This window comes from Patagioenas fasciata, chromosome 2 (assembly GCF_037038585.1).
Source record: "Patagioenas fasciata isolate bPatFas1 chromosome 2, bPatFas1.hap1, whole genome shotgun sequence".
NCBI classification, from domain to species: Eukaryota; Metazoa; Chordata; class Aves; order Columbiformes; family Columbidae; genus Patagioenas; species Patagioenas fasciata.
In genome coordinates, this window is record NC_092521.1 from 75415055 (window position 1) to 75435131 (window position 20077).

Here is a 20077-nt window from a genome sequence, read left to right on the forward strand (position 1 = left end):
TGGTTCACTGCGGCGGTGGGCGTGCCGCCGGCCAGCCGATTAATGGAGACGGCGGGGCGCGGGGAGTGTGTGTGTGCTTTGCGGGTGCCCGCGGCGCAGGATGGGGCTGAGTAGCGGCGTGTGCGAGTTCTGGCGGCGGGTGTCGGGCCCGGAGGAGCGGCGGCTGCTGGAGTTATTCTCCTACGGGTTGGTGGCGCTGGGCGCCACCTCCGCCCTGCTGCTCCGCTTCATCCGCATGCCCTACGGCCGGTACTCCTCGCGGCGCTTCGGCTGCCTGCTGCCCGCCCGCCCTGCCTGGGCGCTGCAGGAGCTGCCCTCCCTCCTCGTCCCGCTCGGGCTCGCTGCCTGTGGAGGGGCAGTCTCCGCCGCTTGGCCCAATCGTCTACTGCTGGGCTGCTTCATCGTGCACTACACGCACAGGTGCGGCCGTTCGGCCGGGGCGGGGGTTCGCTGCCGGCGGGCGCCAGCGCTGGAGCGATTGGCCGGGGGTAGCCCCTCGGGTGCTCCCCCTCAGGTTTGCCCGAACGGCGGGAGGGCGGCTGATAGCGCAGGAAGGCGGGCCTGTGGCAGTTTGGGGTTCATCTTGATAGAAACGCCTGACTACTGTTTCCTGACTGCAGGGATTGAAATTCTGCTATTAATTAATACTCACTATTTAACATAATGATCACTAAAGTAGTTTTTCTGCTTCTTTCTATTAAGGTATTCTGTGTGTTGACATAAACCGAGCAAGTAACGGCGGTGGTGCTGTGCTTCCTTGCTTTATTTTGCTGCTGCGTGGTGTGTGACACCTTTCAGAAATGGCATAAAAACTGAGTGTGCGGTGTTCTGTCAGTGTCTGTATGTGTGTACGCTATAGCTGTAGCTCTCGTGATGACCCCTGTTTCACCAGTGACTTAACCAAGGTAGTCTGAAGGACACTGTTCCAACAAGAAAAATTCAGCTGTGGATCCTAATACAATGCCGTTTCACTTGTGTGAAACAGTTATTTTCCAATTACGTCTTTCAGTGTAGTGTTTATTTCAGGGCTTTTGCTTGATGATCCTTATGGGACCCTTCTATCTTAGGATATTCCATCATTATATTAACATATGAAAAAAAATACTGTCAGGGCTGAGTCTGAGTGCCCCATGTTGCCGTGCAGTCGATGGTGTCTGGGTGTTTTATAGGATGACTCAGGAGCAGGCAGCTTAGCTGGAGCTCAGGTAAGATTTCACTGTTCCCTTCAAGTCATTGACAATAGTTACTGGTAATACTCCACGAGTAATTTTGCCACTATACTAACACAGCAGAGATAGATTTGTCAGGCTAATTTTAAACTGAGTGTGTGACTTGATATGCAGTTGTTTCCCAGTGCTTATTGCAAGAGACTCTTGCTTTTGACTAACAGTATTCCACATTGCTGTAGTCAAGAGGGATGCAATGTACAGTTGGCCTGGTGGCTGACTGGCTTTGCAAACCCAGGAGTGTCTCTTTACTCCTTTTTCCTTCATGAGAGTGAAGAGATTAGCTTTGGCCTGGGATGTCAACTCATTCTCAATGTCTGGGAAAAGCTAGAAACACAAGGCAAAGGTTTGTACAGAAAGCTAAACTGTACTGTAGTTTCTTTTTTCTAGTTGTTTGTTGCTATTGCTTGACCAAGGGACTATTCTCTAAGTGAATATAAACTGGAAGAGACCTCTGTTATCCAATTCTATTCATTGTAATGTAGTGGGCTTTAGATAACCGTATTAATGAGTTTATGCTGTCTTGAAAGATGTTATGGTTTTGCTTCTGCTAGAAAGGCTCCTTTGAAGCAGTAGGGTAGCTGGAAAACACCTGGGGAATGCTCAGGCTTCAACGATCCAGCTTCCATGTCATAGATTGTAATTAAATTGATAGGAGATGGGGAGTTGGCTAGTTTTGTGGGGCAGAGTACAAAAATCATTCACCTGCTTTTCTTGTTTGGAGCTTGTTTGTTTACTTGCGTAATTTTCCATGGAAAGCAATCAAGGTTCCTTTCCCAAATGGGATGGCAGCTGTGGATTTGTCATGTCTTTAACAGGTGTTGTAGGGTAGACCAAGAATGTCAAGGCAAAGCAACGATGTTTTTAAGTGACTTTTAGGGCAAGAAGGAACTGAGCTCAGGTTAGTTTAAATAGGATTTACTTACACTCATGGAAGTGCTGGTGGATTTGGTGTAGGGGTTTTGAGACCTGACTTGTTTCAGAAAGCTTGATGATACCTCTGAGGATTTAGGAACACAGGAGGACAAAAATAAACTGTGCTTAACATCAGTTGCCTTTACTGCTTGGGTCGAAGTAGTTGCCTTGGACACAAGATTCTAAACTTCTTTCAGAGGACTGATCTTGTCATTCCCATTAAGCAACAAAATTAATGTTTAGGTGTTAAAGCAGGTGTAATTATCCTCCCAAACTGGAATCGGATGCCGCTGAGAATTTGAAAAGCAGGATATTATGGACTATAGATTACAGTTTTGGACATCAAAAGTGTCTTTTCTGTTTGTTAATGCAACTTTTTTCCTTCTGTTGTTCATCGTAGGGCACTCATATTTCCTCTTCTGATACGGCAAGGAAAACCAACACCGTTCTTCATTTTTGTGCTAGCACTTCTGTTCTGTGTTTACAATGGATACTTGCAAGGCCGAAGCTTAACCAACTATGCAAAGTACCATTCAGGCTGGTTAAAAGATCCACGTTTCATTACAGGTGAGTTAAAACACTGGGAACATTAGATCTAGTTTTCCTTTGTATTCAGAGACATTTTTAATAATTTTATAGTAGTTTCAATCCCTATCTATAACTTTTCTAGTAGTTAATTTTCTTGTTTGCTGTAGCTGGAAACTAGGAGATTCCTGGTATACATCCATTTTAATAGTGTCACTCACTAACTTTTTTGAGACTATTACAAAAAATCTTTAGTTAAAGTTCAACATGGCTATGAAACAGCTAAACCTAAGACTTCTTGTTTCTTTTAGTCCTGTAACTAGAACATCTTTTGGGCTTGTTTGTTTTGTAGTGCATGTCTATGTAACTGGAACATAGTGGATACTTAAAATTGCTATTTTGTATTCATCCTAGCTAAGTACCTCCACATAACTGTAGTTTATGCCTGTAGCTTCAGTTGCTCAAATGCAGAAATGCCGTATTTTACGCTGGATACTCTCTGAACAACTGGACTATTATGTTCTAGTTCATCAAAAACATTGTCAATATCTTTAGGCCTCTGTTTAAAATGACTAAAAAAAGAACAGAAGAGCAGAAAATAACAGTAGCAAGAAAGTATATTTGCTGAAGGCTAACAAGAAACTTATTCAGTCTATATGAAGTTACATGAGGAAGATAAATGGGATAATGTTTAAGTAGCAGCCAAACAAGTTCAGTAGTTGAAAGCTGAAATTAGATAAATGTGCATGGAAGACAGAAATTTGGGAAAGTCAGACTGATTAACCATCATGGCAGTGAGTTTCAAACAACTCATTTTCTCTGTCTGTGGAACCTTAGTTTATAGACTGACTGTTTTCAGATATTTAGGAGTTAATTCTGGAAAAGCAATAGCTTGTATCTATGCTAGCAATTCATTTGGAGCAGCAATATGGTTTTGTTGTCATTCCCTCATGCTTTCTCTGGACTTTGTGTTAGTGCAGTGAACTAGTCTGATTTTCAGAGGAAGTGGAAATGTTCTGCTTCACATGCAGTACAACAGTTGATAAAACCGTGAGCTTGCAAATCACTGTGGGAATAACATCATGATATCTCAGCATGTGCCTTACATATGTGTGCCAATGAAAAGTTTGTGAACTTACCATGAGTACTCATGATACCCTGAAGTGGCTAATGCTACGAACAAGGACATATGCACCTGCCTGTTTCACCCTTGTGTTCTTCACTGATCTGTCTGCACATATAATTGAAAACTCATTACTTCCTTTGCTTGCTTTAGCTTCATCAAACCCTTTGCAGTATGCTGTATCTCTTTTCTTACTCCTTTAAATCCCCTCTCAACTATTTCCTTCTAATGTTGTTAACCCTTCTGTGCATCAAAACACGTTTTTTCACAGCAGCTCTGTGAAACAGAGCAATACCTACAGCTCAGAAAGTGCAGGTGACAGAACATCAGCACCTAGTCTATTGCCTGAGGCCTTCTATCTGGCAGTGAGGCAACCAAGTACACATGTCACTTCTGCTCCCTACACAGAACAGACATGAAGAGAGCATGAGCAATGTCCATATCTGGATGTGGTCTCACAGCTGAGGGCCATGGGTTAGTCAGTATCTCTCTGAATATAGGCTCCAAATGATCTTGTCTTCTTGGAGAGACTAACCACACAATCTGAGATGAAGCACTGGTTCAACTGAAGTGTCTACCAGGCACTTTCCATGCAGCTGTATAAACTGTCTTCCTGCTGTTTCTGTACAGCATCCTGCACTTCATATTCTTGAAACCTAGAGTGGAGAGGTGAACCAGACAGCAGTTACCATGCTGTCACTCTGAAATAGCCTGTGGAACATAAGTAGATCTCTGTGCGATATTCTGTATGGGAGAGGGTGCAGAGGGCACTGATGCAACAACACACATGTGCTCTTCCATTGCACCATGTTATTTGGTAATATATACTTACTCATGGTTCTTATGATGTGAGGTCATCTGTGTTGTGTGATGCATCATGTGGATCTGAGAATCTACTGGAGTGCACTGTGGCTTCCTTCCTGTTTACATAGCCACATTTCTCTGTGGTGGAAGCCAAGGTCATGGTGCATAACTAGCTCTTGGCTTTGTAGAGTGCAGTCCTAGGGCTGAGCCATGGTGAGGATCAGAATATGAGGACAGTGAAGTACAATGCTCACAGAGTACAGGCACAGGGGATGTGGATATGCAGTACTTCAGGGGAAAGTGGATCTTCAAACTGGAGAGGGGTGCTGTGAAAATAGCCTGCATTCATTGGCTTGTTGTCTGTGATGAGATATTTGATGGTTTCCTTCTGACGTGGTTGTTTTCAAGTAGGAGGGGTAAAAATGTACAGAATCAAACTAGTCTTTTATAGTAATTGGGCACTCTTAAAGCAACCTCCAGTCTTTTTACATTATCTGAGAAGTTTTTAGTAGTTCATATGCTAATTTACAGATACTAACACAGAACAGACAGGTATCTCTCTCCAAACTTATGGTGGCATTTCAGAGAAATCAAAAGGCCTCTAATTTCCTCTCCTGAGAAAGAAAGAATATTAAATTTCTATAAATAACGCTAACTTTATGTGTAGTGTTTTTTCTTCATGCTAATACTGAAGTAAATTAGTAGTATTGTTTACATTTAAGTAGAATTGACCTCTGTGCTTGTTAAGAAATTTCCTTTCAAATTATTGTATGGATACAGATAATGACTTGCTTATTTAGCTGTATGAGTAACATCCCTTCTCTGGCAATTAGCAAATTGATACGTAGTTACTAAGCACTAAGAGAAGCAAGCTATTCTTGTTACCAGATGCAGTGGGGATTCAATATTCTCTGTTTGGATAGAGATCTATTTTGAAGGAAAAAAGTTAAAATTATCTGTTTCCCCAAAGGTAGAATTCAATAGTGTTTGACCGTTCTTCTAAGAAGGTGACATGGCTGACAGCCTAGCTGAAGTGCCTCTACACCAGCACATACAGGACGAGTTGGAAGCCACAGTGCTGCTAGAAGGCGATGACCTAGTGGCCATTACTGAAACTTGGTGGGATGGATCTGGTGACTGGAGTGTGGTGATCAATGGCTACAGGCTGTTCAGAAGGGACAGGCAAGGAAAGAAGGGTGGAGGGGTTGCCCTCTACATCAGGAAGGAGCTGGATAGTGTGAAGAGCTGTCTCTGAAGAATAGCCACAAGCAAGTCGAAAGCTTATGGGTAAGAATTGGAGACCAAGCCAACAAAGGAAACCTTGTGGTTGATGTCTACTACGGGCTGCCCAGTCAGGGGGAGACTATTAATGAAGCCTTCTTACTCCAGCTGCAGGAGGCATCTCCCTTGCAGGCTCTTGTCCTGCTGGGGGACTTCAGCGACCCCAACGTATGCTGGAAAAATAGCATGGTGAGATGTAAGCAATCCAGGAGACTCCTGGAGTGCATTGAGGGTAACTTCCTCAGACAGGTAATAGCCCTACTGGGGGAAAAGTGATATGGATATGATGGTCACCAGTGCAAGGGAGCTAATAAGTGATGTCAAGATTGGAGGCAGCTTGGGCTGTGGTGATCATGCACTGGTGGAATTCACAGCCCTGGCGCATGTGGGACAAGTGAAGAGTAAAGTCAGGACCCTGAATTTTAGGAAAGCCAACTTCCAGCTTTTTAAGGAGTTTGTGAACAGGATCCCCTGGGAAACTGCCCTCAGGGACAAGGGAGCAGAACAGAGCCGGCAGATGTTTAAGGATGCTTTCCATCAAGCACAAGAGCTCTCAATCCCTGGGTGTAAGAACTCAGATAAGGAAGGCAAGAGGCCAGCATGGCCAAGTGGAGACCTGCTGATCAAACTGAAGGTCAAGAAGGAGATGCACAGGCAGTGGAAGCAGGGATAGGTGTCCTGGGAAGAGCACAGGGACACTTCCCAGTTGTGCAGAGATGGGGTCAGGAAAGCCAAAGTGCAGCTGGATCTGAACTTGGCAAAGGACACAGATAATAACAAGGGCTTCTACAGGTGTGTCAACCAGAAAAGGAAGCGTAACCCCCCTGATGAGCAAGACTGGTAACAACAGATGAGGAGAAGGCTGAGGTACTCAACTTCTTTGCCTCAGTTTTCACAGGCAAGCTTTCTTCCCACACTTCTTGAGTGGATGAACTGCAAGACAGGGACTGGGGAGCAAAGTCCCTCCCACTGTAAGTGAAGACAAGGTTCATGACCACTTGAGGAGCCTGCACATACGTAAGTCCATAGACTTGGTGAGATGCATCCCAGAGTTGTAAGGGAATTAATTGCTGTAGTTGCAAACCCAGTCTCCATGGTATTTAAGAAGTCATGGCAGTCAGGTGAAGTCCCTGGTGACTGGAAAAAGGGAAACATCACACCCATTTTATAAAGGGTGGAAAGGAGGACTCTAGGAACTACTGAGCTGTCAGCTTCACCTCTGTGCCTGGGAAGATCATGGAAGAGATCCTCCTAGAAGCTCTGCTAAGGCACATGCAGGACTGGGAGGTGATTCAGGACAGTAAACATGGCTTGAGCAAGGGCAATTCCTGCCTGACCAACCTAGTGGTCTTCTACAATGCACTAACTACATCAGTGGACAAAGGAAGGGCTATGGATGTTGTCTGTCTGGACTTCTGTAAAACCTTTGACACGATCTCCTGCAGCATCCTTCTCTCTATATTGGAAAGGTATGGATTTGATGGGTGGACTGTGACATGCCCGAGGGATGGGATGCTATCCAAAGGGACATGGACAAGCTTGAGAAGTGGGCCTGTGAAACCTCATGAGGTTCAACAAGGCCAAATGCAAGGTCCTGAACCTGAGCTGGGGCAGCCCCCAGAATCAATACAGGCTGGAGGAGGAAGGGATTGAGAGCAGCCATGCGGAGAAGGACTTGGGGGTACTGGTGGAGGGAAGATTGGACATGACCTGGCAATGTGTGCTTGCAGCTTGGAAGGCCAGTTGTATCTTGGGCTGCATCAAAAGGAGTGTGGCCAGCAGGTTGAGGGAGGTGATTCTGCCCCTCTATTCCACTCTGGTGAGACCCCACCTGGAGTCCTGTGTCCAGCTCTGGAGCTCTCAGTAGAGGAAAGGCATGGACCTGTTGAGGAAAGACATGGACCTGTTGGAGAGGGGTCAGAGGAGGGCACCAATATGATGAGAGGGCTGGAACAGCTCTGCTGTGATGACAGGCTGAGAAAGTTGGAGTTCTTCAGCCTGGAGAAGAGAAGGCTCCAGGGAGACCTTATTGTGGCCTTTCAGTACTTAAATGGGGCCTTATCAGAAAGTTGGGGACAGACTTTTTGGCAGGACCTGTTATGATAGAACAGGGGGCAATGGTTTTAAACTAAAGGATGGGGAGATTCAAGCTAGCCATGAGGAAGAAATTTTTTTCTAATAAGCGTGGTGAAACACTGACCCAGGCTGCCCAGAGAGGTGGTAGATGCCCCATCCCTGGGGACATTCCAGGCCAGGCTGGATGGGGCTCTGAGCAACCCGATCTAGTTGAAGATGTCCTTGATCATTGCGGGGGGTTGGACTGGATGACCTTTGAAGGTCTCTTCCAACCAAAACTATTCTGTGATTCTATGACTCTATGATTCTAGACTATAATTCTGTGAATTATGCACCCTGTGCTTTTTGGTCTGTAAATTCCTCATTACATTGATCTAATCTATCTCATGATGATATAATTACATTAAATATATAGTTGGAAGGATTAAGAAAAAATTTTACTACAAAAGATAACTTTATATATGGTGTCTACACACCTTGATTGCTAATGGAAACTTAGTGCACTGTGCTATATGAATAAAAGTTTGAAATATGCTCGTTTGCAGGACTAAATTCTGCTTCTGGTTTTGTAATGTAAGCAGATTGTAGCGAGCTAATCAACACTTTTTTTAAAATTTATATAGGTAAATATGGAGAGAGCTCTCATGCAGAAACCTCAGTTACTCTGCAGAGCAGTCAATTCCTTCTAATCCACATGGAAACAGACAGCTAGGTCTTTTTGGTGAACACAGCTCATGAGGGATTGAGAGAAGAAAGCTGCCTATCAAACAAGTTGTTTGAGAGGCAAAGTCCACTTACAGCTGTGGCTTCACTTTGAAGTGTAGCTTAAGTCTTGGTAAAGCGTGCTCTGACAAGTTACTAGTCTCGCAACCCAGCCTTATACATCTGGATGTCCACTTATTGTGTTTGCCAAGATCGTCATACTACTACATTTCTCTGTATTGAAAGAGAACGATCTGAAATATTCAAGTTATGGGTGCGAAAAGGCAAAGAAAGCTTTCTTTATCTGATGTTTGAAGTGACTTTGTTCTAGAAGCACATCACTGGCGTTTTCTTGGTAATTTAAATAAAAATAAGGTTGGAGGTGGATTCACAACAACACAATGGATCTACCCTCAAAACCCAAAACTTGTCTGTTCCTAGTAACAAGGGATGTTGCCTTCAAAGGAAAAGAACATAGGTAACATGTAGTCAAAGACTCAGAATGGAAGGGTGAAAATACAGAATTTCAGTCCTAAATTCCTTTTGATTTATCCCATGCAATTATGGCAATAAGACATAAGGATGCAGAATGTGATGATAATCTCAGTTGTTGTGAAAGCCTGGTGTAAATTGTTAAACCATTTTGCTTAATGACACAAGTAAATGGGGCGTGAATTCATTCACAATTTTAGTATTCCTTTTATAACACAGAAGTCTGCTGTGGAAACACTGATATATTGTCAGTAACAAAAAAAGGGACTAAAATGTGTTCCTCTGTAAGGAAGGAGAATGGCTGTTTCTTTCAGTGTTTAAAATTTTAATGTGTTTTTTTATGTGGAAGTTAAGAAAATATACACATTACATATCTATATATGCATATATCTATATATGCACATGCATACAAAAGTCTTGTACATAAGAATAAACTCTATACTTACAGTACTATTCTTGTCTAGAGATCTGTTGATTACTGTGAGCTCTGCTTACTGAAGAGCTTACTGTGGGATTGGGGTTGTGCAGGATTTCACCAGGATTGCTTATACTGCTTACATTCTTACTACTTTGACACAGTATACCTAATATGAGATATATGACTAGCTTGTTTTCTGAAAAAGTTCCTTGGCTCAGTGTATTAAATATAGTATTTTAAATATTTTTCCTCAGGTTTAATAGGGTGGTTGGTCGGCATGGCAATCAATATTCATTCTGATCATATTCTCAGAAATCTGAGAAAACCTGGGGAAACTGGTTACAAGATACCAAGAGGTGAGTAAAAATGCTAGAAATTTATATAGCAAAAGAAACATCTCATATGAGGAGAAGCAGGGAGAGTTGGGAGTGTTCAGCTTGAAGAAAAGTCTCAGGAGGGGTCTTATGGATGTATGTAAATACACGATGGGAGGGAATGAAGAAGAGAGAGACAGGCTGTCCTCGGTGGTGCCCAGTGACAGGACCAGAGACACTGGGCACAAAATTCAAACACATGAAATTACATCTGAATGCATTGTTTACCATGAGGGTGGTCACTGGAACTGGTTGCTCAGAAAGGTTGTGGCGTCTTCACTTGTAGAGGTACTGCAAACTGGACTGAATGTGGTCCTGGGAATCCTGCTCAAGCCAGGGTGGAATAGACTAGATGATCTCAAGGGGTCCCATCCAACCTAACAAGATAGCCTTCTAAAGCTTGATGTGTTTAGGGGAGATAGTCACTTATGATATAAGAAGAAAGTGGGAATAGCAGTTTGTTGCCTACTTCAGTAAGTGATTTCATAGTGTGGGAAAGATTCTATTTTTTTCCTCCTAAGCCAAGTATTTTAAGGGATCTGTTTCATGATATTATGTGACTTGTGCGAGTCTTTAAATTTTTGACCAACTTTGGCTGTGTTTTTGAAACTTAAAAATGTAATACAGCATTCTACAACTTTTGTGAGAATCAGCAGCTGGGTGGAGAAAGAAGACCGAAATCTCTATCCCAGTGTGGGGGCAAAAGGGGGAGGCAGAAAGAACTTGGCAGTTGTGTGTTGCTGACTCATTGTGTGTTGTCCCATGCATAAACAGGGATGATTAGAGGGCAACAACTACTGCAGTAGGGAGATACAGGGGAAAAGAGGACAGAAAACCAAAGGAAGTTACACATTATAAATACTGGCCATCATGGGAAAATAGAGGATATGAAAGGACTTCTTATGGACCCTACTAAGTGTTAAGGCTTCTTGACACTTTTGGAAACATTAGACTCTTCCAGGCATATTACACTCGGTGAGAGCAGAAAAAGAGTTTTGCTGTTTCTCAGAGTTTTTCCTTCAGTTGTTGCGCTCTCCTGGTTTTTAGGGAGACTGTTTTATTAAAACTTGAATAACTAGACATACAATGTAATAGACTGTTATTTTTCACCAAGAAAGATAACTTTATGGTTTGAATAGATGTAAAGCCAAGCTTATGTAAAAAATGAATATGAACATACTGTACTGTGTTCGGTGCACAAAAAAGTTCTGAAAGAAATAAGATGTTATTTGCTGCACAGTCAGGAGGAGTTGGTCTTTTTGATATTCCTTATCCAGTTTAAGTGTTAGAATTCTACTTTTGTCACAAAAGTGAAGTCATTAAAGCAAGGTTAAAATGTCCTTTATTACACTTGGCAAATACTTGTTTGTTTAGTTTCACTGGTACAGCATGTACTGAGATGTTATCAGTTTGTACACTAACTTTGGAATTAGGGTGAAAGTTCTTTATTTTATAAAATTTCTAGCAGGTGAGTACTGATTGCTTATGCATAATTGGCTTTAAAACATATTTAACGCAGACTGCCAATTACTTCTTTCACTGGGTGTCAGGGCTGAAGCAGTGGACATGATGGGAATTGGGAATGAAAGGGGCAACACATTTTAAGCTACATAATAAATTTGGGACTTCAATTTGTAATAATATTGTTCATAATTACACTTAATTTCTGAAGTACTTAAACATTGTATGCTAAGTAACCCTATGAGTATTTTCTGTGACTCTTAAAGGGAAGCATATTTTACATTTTTACATATTTTAAAGTAAGGCTTGGTTTATGATCAAAGAGCCAGTTTAATATCATTAAGTAATTATTTACAGAAACATGAGCTTGCTTCTGCTACTGATAAATCTGCTTTTGTTTCATGACTTAAAGAGGAAGAATGGAGCTGGTGAGGGTCTGTCTTCGAAGGATGACTTCAGACCTCATTCTTAGTACCGCTTGAACTGAGAAACTCTGGTTCCACTTTCTTTAAAAATTGCATGGAGACATTGGTCATATAGCTCTTATTTGACTTACAGCAGAAGATAGCATTGGAGATATCATTGATTAAGGTGCTTTTAAAATAACTCAGTACTGCTTTCAGGAGGAATGTTTGAGTATGTCAGCGGAGCCAACTTTTTTGGAGAGATCCTGGAATGGTTTGGGTTTGCCCTTGCCTGCTGCACCATTGAAAGCCTTGCATTTGCATTGTGTACGCTTTTCATCTTGTGTTCAAGGGCAAAACAACATCACCAGTAAGTGTTTGTATCTTATAATTTCTGTTGTCTCTATGCCACACTTTATCTTCATTTCACAAATTATGCCTCATCCCACAGGGATGTTGCAAAGCAAGTCTTGTAAAAGACTCTGCTGCCGCAGTGGAGAATATGGTAGACAATATTCTGAGTAGTGTTAAGTGCTGCTGAATTTCAGTGGGATAGTACTGAGCATAAACATAATGTACAATGGGGTGGTCAAAATCATGTTTAAATGAACATGGTTCATCCTGAATTGGTAAAGAAGATAGAAAAGTTTTGGAAAATTGTCATTATTGATTATGAGCTTAATTGAACATGTACTATACCTTGCAGCTCAAATTTGTTTCAATATTAAAATTTTGAAAGTCACTCTAAATTATTTTGTAACAGGCACGTTTTATAGTCCAGTCTACATCACATTGTCTATAACTGTTTTCATACTGTCTATACACTTGATTCTGGTAGATTATATTAAGTAAAGTCTCTGCTCTGTACTTAAACTGACTACTAATGTACTGTATTGACAATGTGGCTCTCCTGCTAACAGAGGGATCATAGTTTGATAAGACTTGTTTCTTGAAAGGATTATCTTTAAGGAATAGCATGTTTAAAAGAATTTGAACACCAACATACTTTGGTTATTTTCATCTTTCTGCTTTGGTTCTCATGCTGAAACTTAGTGGCACAAAAGGAAATAAACATGAGTTTATGGAGGGAATAGGTAAAAATGCCATTGCATTGTCTGTCAGGGCAGCCATGGCTATGTCTAGTGGAGTCTTGAAAAACCTCTAGAAACAAAGGCTTTCCTGCACCTTGTTTGTGTTACCTCTTCAGTGAACAAGTTTTTCCTGCTATCTGACCTGAACCTTCCAAAGCCTGTCACCTGTGTCCATCTCAGCTTGTTTTACCAGCTGCAGTTACTTAGAGTTGCAGATTATCTTAGGTTGAGAGGAGCACCTGAAGATGGCCAAGGCACCTGGTGTGACCTGCTCTAACCAGGGCCAACCACAAGGTTATACTTGGTTTCCCAAGGCCTCATCCAGTTGAGTTTTGAGTGTCTCCAAGGGTGGAGTCTTCAGCACATCTCTGGCAAAGCAGTGGAACAGGATTTTTTTCATTCTCATGGGGAAAGAAGGATTTTTCACTTATGTCCAGCTGGGATTTTCTGTGCTGCAGCTCTTATCCCCTGCCACTTATCCCCTTGCTGTGTGCCTCCAGGAGTGGTGGGGCTCTGCCTTCTCTCTAATATCACTGTAGGTAGTAGAAGACTGCAATTAAATCTGTCTTGACATTTTTTCGAGGCAGAACAAGCCTAGGTCCTTCAGCCTCTCCTCATGTTCCAGCTATGCGGTCATCTTAATGATGGATTCTTCTCTAGTTTGGGGACATTTCTGCTGTACAGGAAGCTGAAAACTGGAGGACATAATGCAGACACAGGCTTTCAACTGCTGAGTAATCAATTCCTTTGACTTGGTGGCTCTATACTTTTTGAAGCAGGCCAGTATGTAGTTAGCCTTCATCACTGCAGGGATCCTTTACTGACTCACATTCAATTTGTCCTCCAGGATGTCCATGTCCTTTTGTGCAGAGCTACTATCTGACCATTCAATCTCTGGCCTGCACTTTTGCATGGGGACATTGCATTCCAGCTGCAAGAGTTTGCACTTCATTCATAGTTTTGGTCCACTGTCTTAACTCCCCATCCGGTACCTGTAGACAGCAGTAACAGGGTCCCTTAGTCTCTTCCTCACCAGACTAAATAATGCCAGGTTCCTCAGCCTCATCTTATGTTATGTTCTTCAGGCTTAAACTCCATGTTTGATTTCTGTCTGTCTTAAGCCTTGACTGCACTCTTTCAGAGCTCTTGACTTACAGAGCATTCTGAAAAGCTAAATTTTGTTAAAGGAAGCAATTTGCACTAAAGGAAAAACGCATAAAAATGAAGAAGTGTACAGAAAAAAAAAAACCAAATAAAAAACCTCCCGAAACAAAAAAAACACCACCCCAAACCAACCAACACAAAAAAAGACAAACAACAACAAAAAAGAGAAACAAACAAACAAAAACCTAGAAATAGTGAATCCATGTGAAGTGAAGAAAGACTTTTGGAATGGTCTGTAAGTATGAAAAACTTAAAATAAATGACTGAAAAGGATAAATAGTGTAATGCTGGTATGACATAGCTGCAGGTTATCATGTACTGCACATTTTATTCTCTGTTTATTATAGATTTGACCTTCTAGTTAGCCGTTGATCATATGAATACCTGTGCCTTTGAGGAGCCCAGATGAAGTTAATTATATATTTTTCAGCTTCTCTAAAATATTAAAACATATAACACATATTTACTCCCATTTTCAAATATTTAAGGTGACCAGACAAATAATACCGTTTTATAGTGCTATGCATTCTTTTAAATTTGTCTGGATTTGAAAATAGGGATGGTCTTTGAAGGGGATTAGCAGTAAGGCTAGTGGAATGTTTGTCACATTGATTTTGATTATCTTAAGTTCCAGTCAGGTTTTAGATGTTCCTATGCAGAAAAGGACTGTTGTTCCAGTATGTGAAGTATCCCTTGCTTCCACATGAAGTCACTATACAATTTGACATGCTACACCCTTGAAAGTTTGTGTCATTCGTTGGCTGGGCTTTGTTTTCCTTTGAAAATGCAAATACTCAGGATGCATAACACATTTTGCAACAACAGGTGGTTCTTTCCTGGTTGCTCTCACCACATCTGTTGGTTTGAATTACCATTGCTGGCAACAGAAACTTTGTTTCATTGTAGTTGGTAATTAGATGTCATTAGGATGAGTGTGGTAAACAGCAGTTATTGAACACATTATACAATAACTTAATTTCCTTAATAGCAACTTGAAGACTCAGTACTCATCAGATTTGTCTTTGTTTTTCAGATGGTACCTTGAGAAATTTGAAGACTACCCAAAAGACAGAAAAATTGTGATCCCATTTGTGTACTGAGCTGTGCTTTTAACACTTTTTTAAACTGATGCTTTTTGTAATGGTTAATACTCAGGTGTTGGTAGGTTAACAACATAGCCTGATCATCACTGTGACAGAGCCTTGGCATCAGTGCTGTTACTACTTACTGCTCTTCCTCTAATGAAAACCCAGAATCTGATGGACATGGTGAATAGGAACAGAAATGGTTTTCCAACAGCAGAGCACCATCATAAGCACATTAAGCAACGCGTCTGAGTTCACATCATGGGAAGTACTGCACAGGACTTCTGATGCTTCCTTTTCTGCAAGTGCAGGTTCTGGTGGTCCCACTCGCTCTACCCACACTGTCCTGAGGATTGTGCTGTGGGCCCAGTCACCCTCACTGCAACCTGCATGCTGTGTTCTGCCTGTTACTTGCCTGCATACACAAATGGGGTTATGTGTGTGGGTTTATTTCCCTTGCCTTTCTAATCCTTTCTTTCCCCTGACAGCATTTCCAGAACTGATGATGCAGACCAAAGACATTAAGTATACCAGCTTTTAGGTGGGAGTCGGTGTTCTGCTTTCTCTTTGTGCTATTACATGGGTATGGACACTGTATAGATAATACTTAATGCTATTTACATAAACAGTTGTAGTGCTGCCTTTCCCAAATAATACACTAAGATTGTTATCTACCTCTCAAAATTGATAACTATCTCAGTATTCAATATGTGTTTTCCCACTCATCTCTTTTTTTTTTGAAGGCATTCTTTATTTGGTATACTTAAGCCAGTCTAGCACTGTTAACAATTATGTAGTATCTTCTAACTTTATACTTTTTTACAAAATTCTCTTACTATGCTGTGTGTTTAAAAAAAAAAAAAATCAAGTGTCTTCCTTCTCCTGTTGATAAGTCAAGATGATTTTATACTCCAAAAATCTGGAATATTTTAGTGCTGCTTGTTTTATTAATGTCAGTTCTTAGACCCCTGCATTTTCCTCCTGAAATACTTCAGAAGGGTTTCAAAGGCATGAAAGCATACAGATTTGAGTTTTGGGCACATTTGTGCATGCTTGTGATATTAAAGGATTTTTTAGAATTGCTAAAAAAAACCCCACAAAACTACAGTTCTACAGAATTAAAACTAACAAACAAAACGCATAACACAAACAAGAAACCAAGCCAACCCAACAATCAAACAGTAATAATTAAAAACAAAGACATGAAAAACTTAAAACCCAGGAACTCTGCTGCTAATATACTTTAGAAGTCACTGGAAGTAAAACTTGCTAAGTGTCTTTTGATCTGTTTATACTGTGTATGTTGGGTTATGTTCTTCAAAACAAATTGATAATACAGTTTTTCAAGATGCTGAGTTTTCCAGTATGGTATTTCAGTAAGTTTTGGCTAGTGCTCGAAATTCTGTCTTTACTGTTATGTTGTTCTGATTACTGCACTAGTGTATCTCATGAATTTTGCCTTTAGTATTTGAGTTACTAATTTAAAAAAAAAGTACATTCAGAAAATGAGCAGTGAAGAAAGGACTTTGTGACCCAAGTTTCTGCTTAACAGTTGTTTCTTCCTCTTCCTGCCATGTTTATATGGTACTTACTGCACTGTAGTATTGGGTATCATTAAGAATTTATACGGTGGTGTAAATAATTGTAACAAAAAATTGCAGTGTTATTGACTCAAATAGTCAAAGGAGAGAAATTAGCAGTCCTGCAGTGATGATAACTTAATACAGCTATACCCTTGGACTACCTGTTGCTCCTCATAAAGTTGCCTGGGGTGACCCATCCTGCTCTCAGCCGATATCCAAAAAGTCCAGCTTTGGGAGAACATAGGAATACTCATTCTTTTGCCAGTGTCATTACTTGATTCTCAAGTTACTTAATAATTTCTCTAATGTTTACATCTTTCCCTAGTGTTTTACAGGAAGTGTGAGGCTTCCCCTGTTATTTTTGTTGTCGCAAGCTGATTTCATGTTGGATCCTTGCTTGCCTCATGAACACTCAGGTTCCCTGAGGCAGAGGATGGTGAGGAGGAGGATTCACCCCTCAATACTGAAGTGGACTTAGTGGACAGTAAAAGTTCAATAGGATCACTTAAAGCATGTTATGAAGATAATTTTTAGAAGCCTAGTCTTATGTATCTAGATATTTCTAAGCCTTACCACATCCCTGTGGCAGTTTAAGTCTTGGTGTCTAAATCATTCAGCCATCAAAATCTGCTTTAGGGGGAAAAAATACTTTACAGGATTCAAATAACACTACTTACTCTAGATATTTAAATATTTGCATAGTGTCCTGGTTTTGTTAAAAAACAAGTTTCTCTTTTAGTGAATTTTGCCTGTCAGCTAAAGCCTTCATATTAGGTGCATTTTCCTGGAAAACCAGATACAGGTTTTGTTAAACCTAGCAATGGAATGCAAACTTATTGATAAGCAAGGATGGACATCTCATGAGAGGGGCAATGAGAAACGGGTGACCAGAAACTGACCAGCTGTGTATAACATGCCATTCATATAGAAGTGGGAGATTGTGAGGATCTTGTCCGTTTTTTCCTTATGGCCGACATTAGGAGAGGACCTTGCTGGTCGTCCCTGCGAACTGAGGCCTAGTGACAGCCTGAATCCAGCTCCGGTTGGCTACAGAGTCTAATCCAGGACTTTGGGTGCTGGCTCTGCAGTTGCTGAGACTTTCAAGATTGGTTTTGTATATTTTGTATCATTTTCTCTAATTAGTAGCATTAGTAAAACATCTTTAATTTTTCCAACTCTCTTCTCTCTGTCCTCCTTTCCCTCCCGATCGCCTGTCCTGAGTGGGAAGGGGGGAGAGGGAGGGGAAAAAGGGGGAAGTGGGTGGGGAGAGGAGATTAACAATACATCTGCCAGGGTTTGATTGTCACCCCGCAATCTTAACCCTCGACACATAGTTTACAGTGAATTTGCGTCTTATTAATATCTTTATATCTGTTTTAAAAAGATCACTAATGGGACAACCAACTAGCAAAAAAGATGTGGCTGCAGCACTTTAGTCTCTAATCCACCAGGTTGGTTTGTGGTTGTTTGTTGTTGCTGTTTTGGTTTGGTTTTTTTTCGCCTTTTATGAAAAGGTAAAGATTCTTTTAATAGTAAAGAGTGAGACAAATTGCTTGGCATTCAGTATGTCTCATTATCAAAAGCTGTAACTCTCTGTACTCGGTAGTTTTTACCATTGTTTATGGAAAATTTGTACTGATGCCTCAGTTTTGCTTTGGTACTATGCTGCTAAATGTTTATCTTGACTAAAAGTTCAGCTGGTTTCCTCACGTAATGTTAATTTATGGTTTACCTATAGCAGGATAGGTATCTGAAAGGGGATGCTCTGATAGCATGTCGATGTTCTTTCATTACAAAAAAGGAAAAGCTAAGGTCTGTGGGATATGAATGTCAGTGTATATAGAAATTCTGCTTAATTTGTGTATTACTAAAAAAACCCCAACAAACAGAAGAAGGTTTTGTTTGTTCTTTGTTTCTATTTTATATTCTCACTATACTGCTGCAACCTTCCTTAAGTAAAGTACAGAACTCATTTGAGGCAGTTCATTAGAGAACAAATGTTATGAGGAGCAGCGGAGGAAACTTGGGGCTGTTTAGCCTGGAGAAAAGGAGGCTGAGGGGAGACCTTATCACTGTCTACAACTACCTGAAAGGAGGTTGTAGCATGGAGGGGGTTGGTCTCTTCTCCCAAGTAGCAAGTGATAGGACAAGAGGAAATGGCCTCAAGTTGCACCAGGGAAAGCTTAGATTGGGTATTAGGAAAAATGTCTTCACAGAGAGGGTTATCAAACACTGGAACAGGCTGCCCAGGGAACTGGTAGAGTCCTCATCCTTGGAGGTGTTTAAAAGACATGTAGATGTGGTGCTTAGGGACATGGTTTAGTCATGGACTTGACAGTCCTACCTTAATGGTTGGACTCAAAGGCTTTTTCCAAAATAAATGATTCTATGATTCTTGTATTTCAAGACCAGGATACATCAGTGAAAAGTATGATCAACTTGGTCAAATGCTAGAACTGTCTTTTTTTTAAAAAAAAAACCAAACAAAACTATTTATTTTTCATATTTTACTTGTTTCCTTATTCTTTCAGCAGCTTTGACAGAATTTTTCTGTTAGAAAATATCTGATACTGAGAAATTTTTCTTGAAAATATATGGTGTGAAAATGAACTCTGTTCTGCTCATTCCAGAAGGTGAAAACATATATGCTTTCTATTGGGTATAATATGTGTAGCAATTTTTAAGAGACATTTCTATACAGACTGCATACATCTTTCCTGAAAATCACCTACTAATAAAATATGGTTTGCGGTGTCTTGCTGAATACTTTTTTTCTGTTAGTAATACTTGATTTAACTTGTGGAGGTTGACAAAGGCTTTTGTTCCACAGATTTCATTATCTCTAATGAGGTCTTGAGGACTGTAAAAGGTTGTATTAGAATAACCTAGATGCATATGTGAACTTAATGAGTTCCACTCAAAAAAGTTGTCACATGATAAATTTGTCTAGTGTGCATTCTTAATTATGTAAAACAAAGTATATAGCTGACATGTTCTACACTTATTGCTAGAGCAAAGATTAACAGAAGCAGAGGCTACTCATTTGGGTTTGTCTTCTTGGTGAACTTTTTATTTGGAATAACTGTAGCACCTTCTGTTTCAACTATTTTAATTGTGGTTCAGCAGTATATTTGAGGAATGAGTACAAATGACTTCTCATATGAACTTGTATTCTTTCAGCAGGCAAGAAATCCTGAGTGCCTACCACAGAGTTTTTACAGCCTATTTAGGAAAAACACCTCTAACAAACCTGTTTGTTAATTTAAGTAATAATTTTAGTATGAGAATGTCCAAGCCTGTTCTATGCTGCCAAGTTTTACCAATAACTGCACTTGTCAGGGCAGCCTTTCATG

General features: G+C 40.7%; 1 protein-coding gene across 1 annotated transcript; it reads left to right on the top strand.

Moving 5' to 3' along the window:
- Positions 1-75: 75 nt before the first annotated feature.
- On the top strand, positions 76-19488 carry SRD5A1 (steroid 5 alpha-reductase 1). The gene is made up of 5 exons (XM_065832214.2): positions 76-420; positions 2542-2708; positions 9817-9918; positions 12021-12171; positions 15090-19488. Exons 1-5 carry the CDS (start codon positions 101-103, stop codon positions 15154-15156), a joined length of 807 nt encoding a protein of 268 aa, XP_065688286.1. The 5' UTR covers positions 76-100; the 3' UTR covers positions 15157-19488.
- Positions 19489-20077: the final 589 nt, after the last annotated feature.